Source organism: Lithobates pipiens, unplaced genomic scaffold (assembly GCF_037356315.1).
Source record: "Lithobates pipiens isolate NorthernLeopardFrog02 unplaced genomic scaffold, aLitPip1_a1.2 Scaffold_1, whole genome shotgun sequence".
NCBI lineage: Eukaryota > Metazoa > Chordata > Amphibia > Anura > Ranidae > Lithobates > Lithobates pipiens.
The window spans coordinates 79,163-101,455 of record NW_027507685.1 but is presented as its reverse complement, the minus strand read 5'-3'; the positions used below and the strand labels follow the sequence as shown (position 1 = coordinate 101,455).

The following is a 22,293-nucleotide window of genomic DNA, read 5'->3' as shown; positions in this document are numbered from 1 at the left end:
ATACCAAAGACAAAAAACAATCATAAAATTGCCAGCAGGATTTTTCTCCTGGATGTGACTGTTCCCTTTTATCTCTCTTTAAAAGGTGTTGGATTGTTAAGCATGTGGCAAAGCACCATGCTTTGCAGAATTTGTAACAGTGACAAAATGAAAGTGTCAGCAGTTGCTGCTGTTGTCAGCTGTGTTACAGTAAAAGTCCAGATTTGCAATTAAATTTAGTTGCCAATACTTACTGCTACTGCTTTGTCTACTGATTCTATTGGCTTCCACAAAAGGTAATGGCTGTCTACGCATTTTATTCATCAGTTTTAAATGTCACAGGTTTACTTTATTGGAAAACCCGATTTTCATTCCAGTAGTTTTTTATTGCTAAATTTTAGGTAATGCATACATGTCCTTAATCAGGTCAAACGGTTTCACAGGGGATTTCTACGTATTGAGATACGGGCCACCAAAAAGGCAAGAGGTCAGTTTCCTCACGCACCGCAGAGCTAAATTGGGCAGCCCAGTGAGGCCTCTTCTGTATTCTATTTAAGGTCTGTGCCCATTCATGAGTAGAGAAAATTGTAGACCCGAATCCAGAATCAAAGGACTTTTGGGGAATTCTCGCCAAATATGGAGGAACCATCTTGGGAACTTCCTCCTAAAGCAGTGTGGAGAGGCTCCTGGGATGTAGGAAGCCAATCTCATTGGGACCATATACCATCGAAGTAGCACTTTGTAATTTGCCTCTTTAAAGCAAGTATTAATATATGTTCCAGATGTATTTCCGGCTAGTTTGTGCCAATTCTCAAGATCCAACTCCACTTGCAGGTCTTCTTCCCATTTTAGACAACCAGGTTTTGTTATACTTACCCAAGACCTCTGCTTGCAAACAAAGACACAATGAGGACTATAGCAGGGTTGCCAGCAGAAATTACATAAATATATTCAAGTTCAGCTTGAGGCAGGCTCAGCAAATATTCACATAAGTTCAGGTGCCGAATCGGAACCCCACTGAAATGGGAGACAAATCTTAAACCGTGATGTGCATTTTCAAGGGTATGTCAAATAAATAACACGGGGGAGGGGGGAGGCTGGGCATTGCCCTGGGGAACTTGTACCAAAGCAAAAAAAAGTTATATTTGGTGGAGAACATGCTCAAATGATGCACTAAACATTAAAAATATTTTTTTTCTAAATAACATGACTAGGAATGCCCTTAATGTGCCTGTAAAGTGGCACATCTGTATTGATGTTTACAACTTATCTCAGCAAAAGTGACGTTTACAGGAGATTTCCACCCAAAAATGCAACTTCCGCTTTAAGGGAAGGTGACCCCCTGACATGCTACATTTGTCATGTCATTTTTTTTTTTTGGGGGGGGGGGGGTGGCGGGCGGAAACCTTTTTAGCGGGTTCCAGCTCCCACTTCCTCCTGGGTCACCACAGTGCCAGAAGGGAGATCACCACTCCCCCCCTCCCTCTCACCAATTATCTGGGGCACGTCACAGGTCCCAGATGATTGCCCAGCCAGTCACAGAGCAGCTCGTGCCCAGCTGTGGCAGCGCTGCAGAGAGGAGACGAGATGAGCGGGGCTTCGTTCCCCCGCATTGCTGGACCCTGGACAGGTAAGTGTCCGATTATTAAAAGTCAGCAGCTGCAGTATTTGTAGCTGCTGACTTTAAATTTTTTTTTTTTTATTGGAACTCCGCTTTAAATTTAAATGACCGCAAACAGCCATGGGTTTCTTTGAGCTATACCCTTACCCTAGATGAGCATCTCATATAGGTGTTAATATGGGACCTTCATGCACAAAATGGGGTTTCACTTAAAAAATACATACCAGACCCATATCCTTGATGAGGATCTGGTATGGATGCCAAGGCAGACCCCAGCATGCTCCCCCAAATCCCATACCAGACCCAAATAAATCCCTGCCCCTTTGTTTATATTTCGCTGTCAGCTAGAGTTCTCTGACAGCTGAAAGGGCAAGAAAGAGACATAGTTAGGATTCCAGCTTTTTACAACCAGCCTGAGGGAAAGCGGTGACATTTATTAGCAGTAGTAATACTGTTTCTAATATTTCACCTCCCTCTTTTGCTTGAGTTATGACTTGACAAAACATCAATTTAGTTTGGCTGTTTGACAAATCTTCATACCAGCAGCCAATCCCTAGTTACCAGCACCTGGGTGATCATATCCAGTCCACAGAGCACCACATCTACATGCAGCCTGCAGTGTTTTTTTTACTGGCTAGCCATCTGGAGCGCTGGCAGAGCCCAAAGTGTCAGGTACACCAGTTTGCTGATGTATTGTCTACATAGTAGTGATGGCTAATTGTATTTCCTCTACAACTGTGCCAAATGAGAAAGAGAGAGCTAAAAGCAGAGTTCCACCCAACCATGGAACGTCTGCTTATCTGTTCCCCCCCCCCCCCAGGGCCACATTTGGCACCTTGGGGGGGGGGGGGGAGCGGATACTACTTCTGGGAGACTGGCCCGCAGCGAAGTATGTCAGCAGCTCGGTCCCCCTCCTCCTCCCTCTCCTTCTGCAGGGCCAGGGAGAGAGTGCAGCCTGCTTTGCGCGTGTGCAAGTAGGGGCTCGACCGTGAAGCCTGAAAGGCTACACTGCCGGGTTCCCTTACCGGCAATGGCGGCGGAAGCACTAGACAGCTGATGGAATACTTTAGCTGCAGTGCCAACATCGCTGGACTCCAGGACAGGTAAGTGTCCTACTGTTAAGACAGCAGCTATCTTTTAATTTTTAAAGGGGCAGACCTCCACTTTAAGACTGTAAGAAAATACAGTGTGTGGGGTACACACTGAAAATTTGGCGAAAGATCATCCGGTTTTCCGGAACTGAGGATACAAATAATGAACGAAAAAAAGACAGGCTTTTTTTATTTTTTCTGATCAGCGCAGTCTTTCGTATCTGATATTTCTCTTATGAAAGCCGTACACATTAACCACTTAACGGCTTGCCGACCGCCGCCTGTATATATGTCGGCAGAATGGCATGGCTGGGCAAAGTAACGTACCCGTACATTACTTTGAATTTCCCCCCGTGCGCGCACCGCACGATCCCTGACTGCCCGTGGGACCCGCGGACTCTATGTTCGTGGGGATACCCACTATCGTGTCATGGAGCTGAAGAACGGGGAGATGCCGATGTAAACACAGCATCTCCCCGTTTTGCCTAGTAACAGGACACTGATCGTCTGCTCCCTGTCATCGAGAGCAGCGATCAGTGTTGTGTCACTTCTAGCCTATCCCCGAGCCAGAAACACTCCCCCAGGACACACTTAACCCATCCCCGCCCCCTAGTGGTTAACCCCCTCACTGCCAGTGATGTTTTTACAGTAATCAATGTCATTTTATAGCATTGATCGCTGTATTAATGTCAATGGTCCCAAAAATGTGTCATAATTGTCTGATGTGTCTGCCATAATGTTGCAGTCACAATAAAAATCGCTGATCTCCGACATTGAGTTAAAAAAAAAAAAATGTATAAAAAATGCCATACATCTATCCCCTATTTTGTAGACACTATAACTTTTGCGCAAACCAATCAATAAACGCTTATTGCAATATTTTTGGTAAAAAAAAAAAAAAAAAATGTCAAAGAATACGTATCGGCCTAAACTGAGGGAAAAACTTTTTATATATATATATATATATATATATATATATATATATATATATATAATTTTGGGGATATTTATTATAGCAAAAAGTAAAAAAGAGTGCCTTTGTTTTTTTTTCAAAATTGTCCCTTTATTTTTTTTTGTTTATAGCGCAAAAAATAAAAACCGAAAAGGTGATCAAATACCACCAAAATAAAGCTCTATTTGTGAGAAAAAAAGGACTTCAATTTTGTTTGGGAACAACATCGCATGACCGCGCAATTGTCAGTTAAATCGACGCAGTGCCGAATTGCAAAATGTGTTTTGGTCAGGGGTAGATCCTTCTGGGGCTAAAGTGGTTAAGGACCGCCTGCTGTTGTTATATGTTGCTACTTTGACGTTAAATATTGTTATGGCAGCAGCTAGCTGCCATAACCCCTGTATTTTTAAAAACAGCCGGTGATCCTCTTTCAAATAAGTGGTCTCACTATCGCCGGTAGGAGCGAAGATGATCGGGTCCTTCCCCCTCACTGCCTGGATGCCGAGTTAGGGAAAGATGGCCCCTGCTTGGCTCCATAGCCTCGGAGGGCAGAAGTGACATCAAATGCCACTTCCACCCAGTGCTCTTAAAGGGCAATTTTTTTTTTTTATTATTATTTTTATATTGCATTCTAGTGTAAAAATTAGATCTGAAGTCTTTTTGACCCCAGATCTCATATTTAAGAGTTCCTTTAATGCTTTTTGAGTTGTTTACATTCCTTGTAATAGGAATAAAAGTGACCCAAACATTTTTTTTAAAGGACAGTAAAAATAAAAAGTAAAATCAATAAAACAAAAAATGAAAGTGCCCCATCCCGCCAAGCTCATGCACAGAAGCGAATGCATACATAAGTCGCGCCCGCATATGAACATGGTGTTCAAACCACACGTGAGGTATCGCCGCGATTGTTGGAGTAAGAGCAATAATTCTAGCACTAGACCTCCTCTGTGGCGCTAAACATGTAACCTGTAGAAATTTTAAATTGCAGCAGGGAGATTTTTAAGGGTGCAAGTTTGTCGCCATTTCACGAGCGGGCGCAATTCTGAAGCGTAACATGTTGGGTACTCGGCGTAACTTTATCTTTCACAATATACGTGTTGGCTAGGTTAGAGCAGATCTAGTCAGCAATAGGTTCCCATGGCCTGGTCCTTACTATGCTTACATTCAAGGGCATGTTTATTTGGCAAGGTAACTAGCATTTAAAGAAGGTAAGACCAGCATTAACAACCTACATTGTTCAGTTTTGTTGTTTATTCTCAGTTTTCTGGGTGTTATTCCTACAATTTAGTATATTTACTTGTTGCTTGTTCATTGCCCCTGTTGCACAGAACATTCTTTAAGAGAATTAAAGTTCATGTATTTTAGATCTCACTCTTTTAAAATATCTACAGGCCAAGTGCAGTGCTCCTGTTCTATTACACTTTCATACCTGTAATTGCCACTGAAATCCAGTCCACTGAACAGATAATCACAATTCACACAGAATGCTTTATAAACTAGTAAAGGGATTGACCTGCTTAGCAGCTGTGGTATTTGTTAGCAATGTGTTAATGTGCCTGTGTGGCTGTGAGATTTTTTTTAATCAAGCAGTGATTAGAAGAAGGCATCCAAATCCTGCTCTTGAGGATTTTGTACATGAGATAAATAAAGCAAAGATTTTCACTAAATAAGAATTTTAATAGGGCTATCGTCAGAGTTAATCCCAGCTGCTAGAGTCATAAACGACTAATGTTTCAAATAATCGAGGCCCCGAGCATTACTAGAGTGCTTAAAGAGGAAGCAAACTCTAAAAAACAAAAAAAAACACCCTGCAGGACAAAGGCATAATGAGCATAGCATACTAGCTCATGAATTACTTACCTGAGATCGAAGCAACCTTTGTTCATCTCCTCCGTCGCCGCCATATCTCCTGGAGTGACTTCCGGGTATTGCTGCTCCGGCGCTGTGACTGGCCGAAGCAGCGATGGCGTCAATCCAGGGCATGCGCACGGGAGCCATCAGTGACGGCATGATGCCTTCACTAACGGCATGCTCAGTGCGCCTGCACCGTTGTCTGCGGAATGCATGTGCCGTAGAAATTGGTGCTCGTTTTTAGGAAAATATCTCCTTAACCGTGTAGGTTAAGGAGATATTTCTTGCACCTACAGGTAAGCCTTAATCTAGGCTTATCTGTAGGTTAAAGTGGTCTGTAAGGGTTTACAACCACTTTAAGGCTCAAGTCACAATAATTCGTTTTTTGATGCATTTTTCAGAAATGCAGGGAGTTTTTTTTAACATGGGTTCCTATGGAACATTAATGCATTTTTGTGCCTCTGCGTTTTTGGACAGGGTCTGGGACTTTTTTTTCCTGCAAAATGCAGCGTTTTGCATGTAATAGGCTTCAATGGACTCACATCCAAAACGCAAGTACCGCGTTACCACGATTTTGATATATTTTTTTTTTACCCTGTATATAGCTGGTTGCTAAGAAGAGGGCCAGGAAGCTGGCCGCCGTGTCCTTAACAACCGATGAGTCATCAGCTGTCAACAGGCTTCTCCGCTGAGAGCTGAATGTAAAAAAAAAAAAGAACTGCTAGCTTAAAAAAAATTGCTAGGTGCATACCAGGCCCTTGGGTCTACTAGGCATTCGGAGGGGACCCCCCACTCCAACATTTCTAAAATCCATACCAGACTCTTATCCGAGCATGCAGCTCGGCAGGTCAAGAAAGGGAGGGGACGAGCCAATGCCCCCCCTCCTAAACCATACCAGACTGCATGCCCTCATCATGGGGAGGTGGGTGCTTTGGGGCAGGGAGGCTCTGCGCCTCCCACCCCAAAGCACCTTGCCCCCATGTTGACAAGGGCCTCTTCCTGAAAACCCTGGCCGGTGGTTGTCGGTGGTCTGTGGTCGGGGGCTTATCAGAATCCAGAAGCCCTCTTTAACAAGGGGGCCCAGAGATCCCGGCCTACCTCGTATGTGAATGAGTATGGGGTACATTGTACCCCTACCAATTCACCAAAAAAAAAGTAGTGTCCTTTATTAAAAATGTTGTTTTCTTCCCCACTTCTTCCTCCTCCAGGCTTCTCCTTCTTCTGGTCTTCTTTGTCTGGTGTTCTTCCTCTGCCGCCGCTCCCACCCCTGACACTCCTCCGATGCTGCGTCCTGCTGATCTGTCTGCGCCGATGTCAAGCATTTCTTAGATGATGATGGGGCGTGGTCATCGGATGATGTCATCCAGAGGCCCCGCCACCTCATGATGTCACGGCGGACCCATCATTCCCCAGGCCCCATGTTGAGGGCGTGCGGTCTGGTATGGTTCGGGGGGGGGGGGCGCTCGCTCATCCCCCTCCCTTTTCTGACCTGCCGGAATGTATGCTTGGATAAGGGTCTGGTATGGATGTTGATCATGCCGTTTTTTTTTTTGTTGGCGTGGGGGGTCCCCTCTGAATCCATATTAGACCCAAGGGCCTGGTTGGACCCCCACGCTGTTATTTTTCATGATTTTTTTTTTAGCTGGCAAAACCTAGTAAAATCAAAGCTATTTCTAATGCCTGTTACAGCCAATTTAAACAGAACTGAAAAATCATATACAAAAACAAAAGTTTTAGATTTCAAATGGACACATTTTTCTGAAATGGGGAAATTTCAAAAAAATGTGTTGAAAAGTTGGAGTAATTAGTGGGCACTATTAAAGTCTACCATCCTAGAGGCAACTAGATTATTTTACAGCAAGTTAGCAAGAATAAACAGAAGAAAAAAACAATATGGTTCACTAAAGAGGTAAGTAGGATAGTAAAGGAAAGCAAATCAGCATTTAGAAGATTCAAGGAAATGGGAGTTGACAGAGAGGAATATAAAAATAGACAAAAGGAGGCCAAAGTAATGCCAAAGCACAGAAAGAGGAGCAAATGGCTTTAGATACATTAACCCTGACGGCTACAGCATGGCCTTACTGAGCCGGAAGGCTGTCATATGATGTCTGTCCATGATCGCGCTCCCTCTTCTTCGTACTCGGCCAATCACAGTGGTCCTTTACCATGTGATCAGCTGTGTCCAATGACAGCTGATCAGGATGTGATCCAGGTATCCGCTTTCCTTTCTTCATGATGACAGCATGAGGAGGGGAGAAGAGAGACGATTACTGGCTTGTGATTATCAGTGCAGTCCCAACAGTACCCACCAATGCTGCCAATCAGTGCCCACCAGTAACTCCTCGTCAGTGTCACCTGTCAGTGCCGCCTCATCAGCACACATCAGTGAAGGAGAAAAATTACCTGTTTGCAATATTTTCTTTTTTTTTTTTTCATTCGCTTAGCAAAAAATAAATACCCAGTGGTGATTAAATACCATCAAAAGAAAGCTCTATTTGTGTAAAAAAATGATAAACATTTCATATGGGTACAGTATCGCATGACCATGCAATTGTCATTCAAAGTGTGACAGTGCTGAAAGCTGAGAATTGGCCTGGGCAGGAAGGGGGTAAAAGTGCCCAGTAGGCAAGTGATTAATGATAGAAAGAAAAAAATACAATGGGAACAATACAATGAAAACTGGCCACAACACTAAAGCTGAGTAAGATCTGTATGTAGCAAACTATTTAAACAATTACATCTGTTCAGTCTTCTCAGAAAAAAATTGTACTGACCACAAGTTGGGGAATCATATTGGTTCTAGTAATGACAGTTCATTTTTGGATTTCTAAAGACAGAGGTAGCAGAGGAACTGGCTTGGTTAAATCTTAATAAAGCAATGGGCCCTGGTGGTATTCATCCCAGAGTTCTAAGATAACTTCAAGGTATAGTCGTTAGGCCATTAACAGACCTTTTTAATCAATCTCTTCTAGCGGGATAAGTTCCCTAGGACTGGCAGACAGCTAACATTGTACCTATCCACAAGAAGTGCAGCAAGGTAGAAGCTGGCAATTGCTGGTCCCCACCATTTGTAACCAGGTGTCCTTCCTCATTCTTTATAGGGCCAATATGGTCTGTCTTCCTTTTTTACTGTTTACATACTTAAAGAATTTCTTGGCATTTTTTTTTGCTCTCCTCTGCTATGTGTCTTTCATGTTCTATCTTAGCCGTCCTTATTGCACCCTTACATTTCTTGTTGCATTCTTTATAAAGTCTGAATGCTGATGATGATCCCTCAACCTTGTATTTTTTGAAGGCCTTCTCCTTTGCTTTTATATGCATTTTTACATTGGAGTTAAGCCACCCAGGACTTTTGTTCTCTCTTTTAAATGTATCACCCAATGGGATGCATTGGCTAATGCCCCCTTATTTAATATGTTCTTAAAGCAAACCCATCCCTCCTCCGTGTTCTTTGTTCCTAAGATTTTATCCCAATTTATGCCTTCTAGCAAGGCTCGTAGTTTAGGGAAGTTGGCTCTTTTGAAATTCAGTGTCTATGTATTCCCCATATTTTTCCTATTTGTGTGATTTATACTGAAGCCAATTGACCTGTGATCGCTGTTACCAAAATTGCCACATATTTCCACATCCGTGATCAGGTCTGTATTGTTGGTAATCAGTGGATCCAGTAACACTTTTTTTCTAGTTGGTGTGTCTACCATCCGACCCATAAACTTGTCCTGCAAGACATTCAGGAACTGGTGAGCCTTAGATGAATGTGCGGTTCCTTCCGCCCAGTCTATGTCTGGATAGTTAAAAATCCCCCATTATGATAACACTTCCCATACTTGCTACTAATCCAAATTGTGATAGGAGATCTGTCTCCCCTTCCTCCCTCAGGTTAGGGGGGCTATAGCATACTCCCAGTATTATTTTCCCCTAAGCTTCATCCCTTTGGGGCTCTACCCATAAGGATTCCACTTCCTCCCTAGCTCCCTTAGTGATGTCATCTCTCACACTCACTTGTACATTATTCTTGATATATAGACATACCCCTCCCCCTTTTTTACCCTCTCTATCCTTGCGATAAAAGGTATAATGTTTGCCAGCCAATCATGAGAGCTGTTCAACCAGGTCTCTGAAATTCCCACAAAATCCAAATCCTCCTCGTACAACAGAACATAAAAAGAAACATCCAACTATATCAAAAAAGTTGCCAACATCCCTAAAGTAGCCAAAAAGAAAAGGAAATACCCCCCAATGGTGTGGGACTTTAAAGGCAACAAAATTTAAAACACATAGAATTTTATTAAACGATATACAAAAATGCAGATTACAAAATCATACAAAATATCAAAAATCAATCACAAAATTGAATAAAACTTGATGTTATATTCCCACGTGGTCCAATCAACCCAACGTATTTCGGGACAAAGTCCCTTTGTCCTCGTACAACAGTATCTCTAGTTCACCTATCATGTCCGCCAGGCTCCTGCCATTGGTGAACATGCCACGTAGTTTAGACGGGTCACATATTATCCTCTTTTTGGGTGTTCCAAGATTGCAACTAGGACTTGCTACTATACTTACCTTTGGTCAACCTACCACTAATGCCCCCAGTACAACCCTCTGGAATATGTTCCGTGCTGCCTATCTCTACCTCTGGACCCTCCCCCCCAGCGCCTAGTTTAAATACCCCTCTAACTTTTTGCCCATGTTCATTCCCAGCTAGCTGATCTGCACCCTCCTCATTTAGGTGCAGAGTCCGTCCCTTCTATAGTACCAGTTATCGACTGAGAAGTCGGCCCAGTCCTCCAGGAATCCAAACCCCTCCTTACTACACAAGCTCTTCAGCCACTTGTTTACTTCCCTAATATCCCTCTGCCTTTCTGGTGTGGCTCAATGTACCGGTAGTATTCCTGAGAATACTACCTTGGAGATTCCTTTCCTCAATTTAGCTCCTAAGTCCCTAAAATCGTTCTTTAGGACACTCTATCTGCCTCTGACTTTGTCATTGGTGCCAACGTGCACCATGACAGCTTGGTTTTCCCCAGGCCGAGGGCTTTCACACTGAAGCGGTGCGCTGGCAGGAGTCAACAAAAAAAATCCTGCAAGCAGCATCTTTGAGGTGATTTAGGAGCGGTGTATACACCGTTCCTAAAAGCGCCCATGCCCATTGAAATCAATGTTAAGTGCCCCGCTAAAAGCGCAGCTAAAAACGACGGTAAAGTGCAGCTAAAAATAGTGGCCATTTACAGCCGACGCCTCAGAGTGAAAGTGCTCTTAAATACATCAAATGGGTGAATAAGGTTCAGGAAGACAGTTTTTTTTTTTTTAATATGAAAGCAAAGTCAATAACACAGGGACATGACCTCAAACTAACTGGAAGAAAGCAAATTACAAACTAATCTTAGAAAGTATTATTTTACTGAAAGGGTAGTTGAAGCTTGGAAAAAAAACTTTCAGCAGAGGTAGTGAGACAGTCAACAGAAAATGGCTTCAAACATGTTTGGGACAAACATAGATCTATAAAAAAAAATACAAAATATGTCTTAAAAAAGGAAAAAACAAACAGGCAAATTCGAATGCCATCACTTTTCTGTGTTGTTGTCAGAGGACTAACAGAAATCCACCCTGCCAGCGTCAGCGCTTCCCTGTGCGCCTGCGGGGTAGAACTGCGCACATGGGTTGCCAATGCAGCGGGTCTGCGCATAAGGGTGCGTGAGTAAGCGGATTTGTGCACACACGGTACAGCAGGCCTTTGCACGCACGGTTGTGCGCACAACGTGATTCCCCCTGGCAGGCCTATAAAAGGCAGCTCTGTTTCCTGTGTCATTGCTGGTTTGTCTTTTCAGCTCCAGTGTTCCTTTGCCTTGCCTGTGTTTCCTGTGCCTAACTGTTGTGACCCGGATTGACCTGACTACTCTCGAATCTCTCCTGCACCTGACCCTCGGCTTGCCTCAAGGACTTCTCTACCTGCTTGAAATCGGTGTTTGACCCTTGGCTTCCTCCTGGACCTGTTTTTGCCTGCTCCTTGTGTTTGATGCTCGGCCTGCTGCTTGACCACTGTGTACGATCCCGGATTGTTTTCAAGATTTCGTTCCTGTTTAGACTTTCCTGTGTTTGACCCCCAGCCTCCTTATCTGATCATGCTTCAAGCTCCATCTCTAGCTCCAGGTGTTTGCGCGCCAGCCGGGCCTGCTCCAACCAGTGTGAAATCCACCCTGCACGGGTCTCTCTCCTACCAAAAGACCTTCCAGCAAGCTTCGCCTACCTGCTAGAGACCCGTGCCCAGTACCCACTGTTCCACCCTCAGGGGTACTGTGCACCCAGCTGCAAGTGGAGCCGCTCTCAGCAACTCGGCCCTGGTGAGTACCTGACAGTTGTTTTCTTGGATTTAGAATTTGTTGCGCCAAATATGACAACTGTTAGTAAACCCCTGCAACAGTTAACCCACAAGATAGTTCTGTTGAAGTGGATTGCCATTAAACAGCAAGCTTTTGATGAACTGATGAGATGACTTACTTGATCCAGCTGAAAAACGCAACATATTGTTAGTGCATGCCATTTGGGTTTAAGCTGTTGTTCTAGATCATAAACAACATGGCGAAGATTGCAGACATATTCAGTAGGCAAGCATACGTCTATACTTGCAGACTAAAAAGAGGGTTTAGCTGTTTGTGAAATGGAAAAGATTCAACATATCTGAGAGGATGGATGGAGGTGTACATGGGCAAAAAAGGCCAAATTGCGCCCCATCACTCAAACTGCGCAGACCATGCTTGCACATTTCCACCAAAAGTGGCAAGCCCAGCCCAGTATGCAGAAATGGTACCTGCTCTCTGCTAATCATATGCTTGGCAAATAGAAAAAGGGGTGGGCCTAGTGTCATCTGACAGACAGTTATGCTATCTACCTTCCTTATATCTGTTTCTTTAAAGTTAATATACCCTGAAATATGTGTCTTATTGTTTTGTACCGGAATTGTTTGCATTTTCTACTTTGTACATTTAATGTATAAGTATTATATAGCTAATGTATGCCTTTGTCATCATGCATTGACTTATAGCTCAATGACCACTCTATGCACCTATCAATTATGTCTGCCTGCAATTTACTATGTGTAACGCTATCGTTAACCAGTCCTGGCACATTTGGCTCCACTGATACCCAATAGGTACATGTGAATGTCCCAGATCCACTTGGTGATAAATGTCCCAAGCACATTCCTTCTCAGGGTAAAAGTCCTTTTTCCAGGTGGTGGTGGATTAATTAAGGGCACCAGTCACTTTGAATACATTTTAGATGTTTTAATAATGAACATGCATGACGAGTGGGAAGATGGGTGGAGGGAACACAGGATACCTGAGGATTCCATTAACAATACACAGTCTCTGGTCCCATACATACATGGTCTTCTCACTAATATCAATCCTTCTGTCACAGAACTCTGCTGGATGGAATACATCTCATAAATGTGGCTCCTGGTTAACTGAGGTTCCTGTGTATTCTCAGTCTTAGGGTACAAGGCAGAACAGCAGTAGGACAGTTCATGTGGTACTTCCCAGCACGGTCGGTCACTTGCCATCGCTGTGGTAGGACAACCGCAGCTTTGCTTCCCCAATGGCCAGTAGTACTTCATCTCAGCCAGCAGCTTAGGGACACCTCCCATGACAGGAGATCCCTCAACACTCCATACCTCTGGGCCCTGAGGCCTAGATAAGTGGATCACACAGACATACTCTCAAGGGAAAGAAAGCAGGAAATGACTCAAATATTTAATAGCTCTCCCAGCATTCACAGCAAGCTCCCCAGGCCTGCTGATTGGCCAGGTATTAAATATCTATAATGTGCAGTAAAATTTCTAGCACACCCTACTGAAGAACACACACACAGCATGTGACTGAGAATAATCATTTGACACTGATGATGATGATGATGATGATGAGTGCACAGCCAGCACACAGCTAACACTACACCAACAGATCACAATACACAGCAGAAATAATTCATCGCTATGCACTGGAAACAATCGACCCCCCCCCCCCCTCTCAAGTTTTGGAAAAACCTTGTGAACGCCAGTTTGCCCCTTTATAAAGCCACCTACTCGGGCAGGGGTTGCCCGCAAAAATTTGAGAAGGTGTGGTCCTGCTGGTTGGACGATGACACTACGGCAACTGATGCAGTAAACAACCCCTAGGTTAACATTGGGATTTTAGTATGCGGATAGACTGACCCAAATACTCTTATGTCACATTATCCTGTTATTTTACCATTGTGCACAGAATCTCCTGAGCTAACCTCTCCCAACATTGGGGTTTAGATAGGCATGATTAAGCTTGTGTTGCTCTGCCCTGTTGCAGTCTGTTGCTGCCTCAGAGGTAGACTGTTATATGATGTGCCCTGTTGTGGCCCATTGCCACATCAGGAATGTGCCCCTATGTGGGTAATGTTTGGCCCGCACGTGGGCAGTCTGTATGCCAATAAAAAACTCAATAAAAAAGATTTTACAAAAAAAAAAAAAACATACATGTTATACTTACCTCCATTGTGCGGTTTTGCACAGAGCAGCCCAGATCCTCCTCTTCTCGGGTTTCTCTTCGCTGCTCCTGGCCCCTCCATCCTGTCGAGTGCCCCTACAGCAAGCGGCTTGCTATGGGAGCACCCAACCCGAGTCACAACTCCTTGTGTCCATTCAGATACGGAGCCCCGCCCCTCTCTCTTCTAATTGACTGACTTTGATTGAGCCAATGGCGCTGCTGCTCAGTCAATCAGGAGGAGAGTCCCAGACGGCTAAGACACTTGTGGACATCACTGGAAATAGATGGGGCTCAGATAAGTATTAAGGGGTGCTGGGGAGTCTCCTACACACAGAAGGGTTGTTATCTCAATGCATTACAACTCCTTTAAAGCAGTGTGCATTTGTCATAATGAGCACTGTGAAACTGAGCCTTTTTTTTTCTGTGTTTGCAATATACAAAGCGGTACCTGGCTGTCAAAACCCACAGATTACACAAGGAGACTGGTTGTTAACTTTTGTTCATTTTGTTTTGTTTTTGTACAGCTTCCAGTGAGTTTCGCATTCTTGTACGGGAATGCAAAGCCTACTTGAGGCAGGTCAAATGCACCTATAAATGAATCTTAATGATTTAAGAAGCATCTCAAACGGTTGCCAATGATACAAGCTCCAAGCTCATTGATGCAGGCCCTAATTTGTAGGGCATAGCTGCCAATTTCCCATACAGGCTGCTGTTAGCACTCCTGATACATTGAGTGGAACTCAGCTATAAAATTTTACAGCTGGGTCCTTGGTAATGCTGACAACAACAGAAGATCCCACAGCTGGGTCATTTGCCTTACAAAATGTGTCCTAGGGTATGATATACATCTATATTTCACAGTTTCTTTAGAATGGCAGATTTTGTTAAGTTATCTCTCAATATCTCTCTTACTCTTTGGTTCCTCAACGTGTATATGTAAGGATTAAGAAGTGGAACAACCACAGTGGTCAGCATTGCCACCTTTTTATTATAATCAGGAGACTGGCCTTGAGTTGGCCTTACATATGTAAAAATGCAACTTCCATAAGCCAGCAACACCACCAGGGCATGAGAGGAACATGTGGAGAAAGCCTTTTGTCTTCCCTGAGCTGAGTGAATCTTTAAAATTGCTTTCATTATCTTTGCATAGGATACAAACACGATGAGTAAAGAGGTTAGCAACATAATAGACGATGTGATGATTTCCTGCAGCTGGATAGCATCAGTATTTACACAAGCATTCATGAGTAGAGGCATGACATCACAGAAGAAATGATTTAACACACTGGAGCAATATGATAATCGCATCATTCCAATAGCCGAGGTTGCTATGGAGAAAAAAGCTCCCATCCATACGCCAAACATAAGCCTTACACATAGTTGTTGGTGCATGATAGTAGAGTAATGCAAAGGGTGGCATATAGCTACAAAGCGGTCAAAAGACATAACAGCCAAGAGAAGGAAATTGCTTACTCCCACTAAGAAGAATAAAAAGGACTGTGCAAGGCAAGCCACCAATGAGATGTTTTTTCCACCAGGCAGCAAACCTTGCAGCATTTTAGGGACAGTGATATTGATAAAACAAATATCCAGAATAGACAGGTTACTTAAAAAGAAATACATAGGGCTGCGTAGACGCTGATCAGAGAAGACCAAAGTGAGGATCAGAAGATTCCCAGCCATTGTACAGAAGTAGATAAATAGAATTACAAAGAAAAAGTACATTTCTGCTCGGTGGGAGGAAAACATAAAACCCAACAAGATAAATTCTGTCACCAGAGTCATATTTCTTTTGTCCGATAAAACAAACTCAGTTTTCGAAAGGCCTTGTAATGCATAAATGGGCAGCATGATCAGCTGAATGACAAGGTAGTCCTGCAGGGAAGAAGAAAAGGATCAAATTCTAACACTTTACTTTCTCTGAAATCAAACATAAAGCTTGATTTAAAAAAGATAAAAAAATAAAGGGTATGCTTTGCAGTCTTTGTAGCTAACAGCCTGCTAACATGCTGTCAAATTATAAATAGAAATGTATTAGTAGCAGAAATATCTTTACCACTACTATAAGCCCCCATACACACGATCGGACATTCCGACAACGAAATCAGTCTGATTTTTTCCAACTAATTTTGTCAGAAACTGGTGTTGCATACACAGTCGGACAAAGTTGTTGGAAAATCCGATCGTTCGTGATGATGTTATTTAGTTACGACGGGACTACGTTCAGGCTAATAGCCAATAGCTTTGGTCTAGGAATTAGATCTGAGCATGCGTGGCACTTTGTCCGATCGGATCATGTTGTCAGAAATTTTTTATATCCAGCTCTCAAACTTTGTTGATCGGACATTCCGACGGAAAAAGTCAGATGAATCCCACACGGTCGGATTGTCCGACAAAACGGTCCGATTGGACATTTTCCATCAGAATGTCCGACCGTGTGTACAAGGGCTTAGAGATCTTAGTTATGTATCCTGGGTTTTATAGACAATGCATGCAAAGCCACAGAGCTTAGGAAGGCCATACATGATTGATTTTTTTTTTTTTTCGTTCTACCAGCAGGTTGAATGAAAAAGGAAAAAAAAAAAAAAGAACTTATTTCCCCTTCCACACATTTGATGTGGATGGGGGAATAACTCCTGCTGAGCTATTAGCAGTCTGACAGCGGGGAGCCTTCCCTGCTGGCAGGATACAATGATCAGGATGGCTGGCTATAGGGAAAAACCAGATAGGCTGGTTGTACAGAAGTCGATTAATAGCTCAACTTCTGTACAACCAGATAGCCCACACATGGATCAAAATTTAGCCAGTACAGAAGAGAATTTCAATCCATGTATTGTCAGTTTAGACTCTTGTCATTCACTGAGCACAGTCAGTCCCACACCTCTCCTCCTCACAGCATCTCTACAAAGGGCTCTATGCTTATCCTCCAAATCATGTAAAACCCAGCTTGTATTGCATCCCTTCCAACCAGTGCTGATTAAGGTTTGGGCTCCTCTGCAAAATATTGTGTTGGGTCCCCCACCTCATTTGGACAAAGGGAATGAAAAGCTTATAAGGGCTGAACTGGTAATTAATAGTTACTACTACTTTTTTGTCTTTCCATTTTACATTTTATTGTGCTGTCCATAGGGAAAATCAATAACAAGTGACATTAACTGAATTTATAAGTGAAAGTAAAATAAATGTGCAAATCTATAATAAAATAAAAAAAGTCCATATAAATCAGTGACCACAAAGTGAGATTCCAAAGGATACATGAACCAGCTTCAGTGTTCAACCACCAGAAAGGAGATACACTATCAGCTTATTAAACATAAGGGAAAAGAACAAAGGATCCGGCTTAGTGTAGTGTATATAAAAACAGCGCTATTTATTATTGTAACTGGTACTTGCAAACACTGAAGGAAGGATAAGCAAAAAATACACAAGTGACGCTCACACAAGCACAGATTTCTTGTAATTTTAGTTTCCATTAAATATGCCTGAGAGCAGGCCCGGACTGGCCATAGGGCAGACTGGGCATTTGCCCGGTGGGCCGGGGCCGCCCGCTCCATAGAACTTTGCTGTTTAGGCCACACAGCGGGAAGTTAAGCAGCGACTGCGGCCTGAACATGGTTAACACAGGACATGGCCGCCGCTCGCCGCTACCGCTATGCGGCCGTTCCGTGTCTCCTCCGGCAGAACTGGCGGCTGCATGGGCTGAGCTGTGTGTCTCTCTTAACCTCCCTGGCGGTACGATTATTTCGGATTTTAGGTGCTAAAAGCGGTACCATTATTTTGCATGAAAATTTGGCGTTTTATATTGTAGTCCTGCAATTCTTAGGAATAACTCTCTTAAATCTGTCCAAACCAGAGTCTAGCAGACATCCCGGGTATGATAAAGTTTGAAAAATTTAATCATAAATTATAATATAATAAATAATTATAAATAATTGTACCAAATAATAATATAACACTAATAAAAATTATTCAATAATGTAATCAAATCAAAAACACTGAAATTTACTCAGTTGCAGAATTGTCGCTGTCATTACTTTTCAGTATTTGATGACGGATCTCCCCACAAATCGCTATCGCTCAATTCTGAGAGTGATTCTAATTTATTATCGCTGTTTTCTAGCTGGTCTAAAATCATTTTTGATGTACAGTGACAGTTTTGGTTGCTATGGGCAATCTCCAGTTTCCAGGCATAAAGAACAGTTTTTATTATATAAAACTGCATGCAGGACACTGGGCAGACCACTAGGGACAACGGGGATGTGAAATATTTACATACAGCAATGTAATCTGTAAGATTACATTATACTGTATGTTTACTGTTTGTTTCACTTTTTGAATTTGGCGCCGATCTCCGTGCCCGTGCGTCGCAACGCTCGCAGGGCACGGAGATCGGCGATGTAATGCATCGAGCGAGACACGGCTCGCTCGTACAGCGGGGAGACAACGCTGGATCCGAGGGAGAAGGTAAGTAAACCTCCTCCTGGATCCAGCGATGCAGTCCCGAGTCTGGCTCGGGGATACCGCTTTTGGTATGAAAAATCCACCCCGAGTCAGACTCGGGAACACCGCCAGGGGGGTTAAACACAGCTCAGCCTCAGCGCCGCGCTGACAGTTCCGCTCTCTGATCCCAGGGGCTGCTCCTCCTCCTCCAGCCAAGGTGTCCGCACGGTGAGGCAAGGGGCGGGGCTGCTGTCAAGACATTCCCCCCGCTCGCGCCCCCCCTTCTCTTGTTGGCAGCATATGTGAGGAGAAAGCTTCCCTCACCATTGGCCACAACAGAGGGCCAATCGGAGACCTAGAGGGGCATCATGGGAAATGTAGTCCCAGAGAAAGGTAGCCCAATTGTTTTCAGCAGGGAGCTGACTACACACTGCTGGGGGGGGAGGCAGAGAAAAACCTGGAAACAAGCAGAAGTGCCTGTAGCAGCTACTACAGGAGACATAAAAAACGAAAGAGAGGACTGTGCTGGGGAACTAATAGCCCCAGCACCACCAGAGAGAGAGCCACGCTGCACCGCACCACCAGAGAGAGAGCGCCACGCTGCACCACACCACCAGAGAGCGCCACACTACACCACACCAGAGAGAGAGCGCCATGCTGTTCCCGCACCACCAGAGAGAGAAACACACTGCACCGCACCACCAAAAAGAGAGCAGGTCAGTGTCACTGGGCAGTGTGGGCACAATAGGAGACAGACAGTACTAGCATTGTATGGCCACAATAGGACTGGGACACTGTAATATAAAGGGGGCTGCACTGTAATCATTGCAGTGCCCCTTTACAGTGCAGTTCCCTTTATATCACCGTGTCCCTGCACATTACAGTGTGGAGGACCGACACACCAGCCACCCCCGCGAATGTCTACCAAATCCCCCCCCGGTCCCTGGAAAAGTTGTCTGCCCAGTCTAAAATGCCCGGGTCTATTTTTTCCCAGTCCGGGCCTGCCTGAGAGCCTGTGTGCTTGAAAGTGTGCTGGGGGAGGACAGACTAGCAAACAGAAATCAAATGACAAGCACAGCAGGAAATACTCTCCACTTTCATCTACTGTCATCATTTTGGGGGATCCTATAAGAGACAAGAATCGTCATTACTCTGACAGAAACTGCCAAAATGGAGACGGAAGATTGCATCAATGCCACTGTGCTGGTCACCAGTTCTGGGGATTGCTGATTGAGGGGTTGTCATAAGCTCATCATGCCACTGAACTACCAATGTAAAAGGAAACTGTCCCAGGGGCAGAAGCCTCCACTGCTAATCACTGCTAATGTGGGCCACCCCCCTCCTAAATTTAATCCCATCCTGCTTCCACCCCCTGCGCTCCATCATGCATCTAATTTAGCCCCTCTGTATTCTATCCTGCAAAAGACTTGACCCTGCTTTCCAGATCTGCTCTTATTTTCCTTCTTCCTTTGCCCCCTTGTTCCATCCCAAATGTGCTTCAACCCTGCTTCCTTTAGATCATTATATTTTCAGTCACTCTTCTTTTTCTGCTCCAACATAGGTAGCTCTCTGGGGTCTAGTAGGTGAGAATGGGCCTTGATAAAGACACACTGGTTTACTGGGCCTTTCACCTGTTGGGCAGAACTGTGCAAGGAAGTTCCCTCTCTCTTATGCAGCTAGACAGCCTCTCCCTCTGATGATGGGGCGCATTTAGGCTGGTTCACACTATTGTGGATTGGATGTGGAATCCCCGCATCAAATTCGCAATAGCAGGAAAATGTGACCGGCTCTCTATGGAGCTGGTTCACATATCTCCGATGAGGCTCCGGAGCAAATTTGCACAGAGCCCTGTGCATCTTTTGTTCCATTTCAGCTCTGAATTCAGCCATAAATTCGGGCTGAAATCGGACCTGAAATGGTGAACCAGGAAGCACAAGACCCCTGCTGGGAGTTGCATCGGCATCCAGTGTGAACTGAACCTTATAGAGAACAGTCTCTCTCTTTCTTTAGAGGATAAGTCTCTTTTTTTGTCTGTCATGGCAATCAAAGGACAGTCTTGGTTTACAGACCAGGGATATTCCAGAGCTCAAATTTGAAGTAAAAGGCAAAGTTGAAATGGATATTTTATAGATAGGCAACTCCTATCCTCATATTGATTAGTGGTTCCAAATTAATATTAACTACTGCAGTAGGGAACAGACACAAAAGATACGCTCAGCATCTTTCCAAATAACCGTTCTTTATTATGACGCATGTGAAGGTTTTTATACACATGATTACGTAGGTATCACATTAATATTACAATTGTACGTTTATGGTAACAAGGGGCGTTACATAGGCAGGCTAATTCTAATCAGGACTTGAAAGAATGCAAAACATGTACTGAAAACAATATTAGTGCCGTGTGCACAGTGAGGGCATTGTGCAATACATATAAAATAGAATACAATTATGTACAGAACCTACAAATTTCCATTACAGTTTTGGAGATCTCCCAAGTGTCCAGGAAGGATTTAGTTACTTATTCTTACAGGTCATAATAAAATGGCAACAAATTTGCACAACACTTTACATATTGTACATATACATCAGTAATCAGGTATTGATGTGGATACCATAGCTATTGCTCTGCATAGAGCCCCATGTAACATTAATCCAGGAGCCAATTAACCCGCCAGCATGTCTTTGGGGTGTGGGGGAAACCAAAGTACCCACAGAAAACCCATGCAAACACAAAGAAGACATGCAAACTCAATGCAGATCGTGTCCTAGTTGGGATTTGAACTGAGGACCCTAGTGCTGCAAGACAGAAGCACTAACTGCTAACGTTGTGCTTACTAGTAAAGGTACTTGCAGGTAGCTATAGGCCCCTTTCACATGAGCAGACCGATCTGGTCCTATTCGGACCCTCCATTATCCTCTATGGAGTGGTGGATGTAAATGGACATGTCTATTTACACCTACCAACATCCAATCTGATAACAGACGGATGGGGATCTTTTCCCCATCTGTCTAGCGTATCAGATCAGATGGCAGTTGGGTGTAAACGGACAGGTGGTCAATTTACATCCAACCACCCATAGAGGAGAGTCAGCTGTATCTGTCTGCTCTGTATAAGCGGAGCAGACACAGACCAGCCATCCGTCTGTTCAGTGTGGATCAGTGGGCATATTCCCCGCTGGGTAGGTGGACTTCTGACAGAGTCCGCCCCTTGTGAAATGGGCATTAGTCTACTATTATTTTTAATAATTAGTTATTTATGGGGATCCTAAAGCTATTGCTTTGCCTAGGACTACATGTAGCATGAATCCAGACCTGATTTATACTAACTACTCTCCCTGCTCTCTTACTGCTCCCTTCCACCAACCCATTCTCTCCTCATCTAAAATCTCACTTTTACATACACTGCCACTTCTTCTTGATGGCTTCTCTTGTTCCCACCTTTGCTAATATTCATAATGTGAAAGCATATTCTGATTACCTTCTACCTATGCTTATTTATATGATTTTAATTCAGGTCCTGGGAAATCAAACCTGTACATAATTTACCTTCTTTAACAACAATAATAATAGCCTATAATAAATCTTTACACATGGGATTCATTATTCTAACATTTACCATTTGAGAGATGTATAGCAAGTAAAAAGCTTGAATGTCCTCCATTTGGGGATGTTTAAAGCTAATTATTGGCCTTGATGTCTTTGTTGGCTTTTCAAGACAACGTCACATGGTCAAACATATTACTCATTTTGATTATAATGACCTTTGTACACCTAAATATTTTTATTCATATTTTTGTGTAGAAAAAGATATGGCTTTACTACATGTAAAAATCATCA

The 22,293-nt window shown here is 43.6% G+C and overlaps 1 protein-coding gene across 2 annotated transcripts; it reads right to left on the bottom strand.

Annotated features, from left to right (window-relative positions):
* Positions 1 to 14,016: 14,016 nt before the first annotated feature.
* Positions 14,017 to 21,916, bottom strand: LOC143987900 (olfactory receptor 6M1-like). 2 transcript variants are annotated; one of them, XM_077487070.1, is made up of 2 exons: positions 21,858 to 21,916; positions 14,017 to 15,888 (listed from the first exon to the last, which is right to left on the bottom strand). In XM_077487070.1, exon 2 carries the CDS (start codon positions 15,862 to 15,864, stop codon positions 14,869 to 14,871), a length of 996 nt encoding a protein of 331 aa, XP_077343196.1. In that variant the 5' UTR covers positions 15,865 to 15,888; positions 21,858 to 21,916; the 3' UTR covers positions 14,017 to 14,868. The 2 variants fall into 2 exon arrangements, with proteins under 2 accessions (XP_077343196.1, XP_077343204.1); XM_077487078.1 differs by having other exon boundaries at positions 21,895 to 21,914.
* Between the last annotated feature and the right edge of the window lie 377 nt (positions 21,917 to 22,293).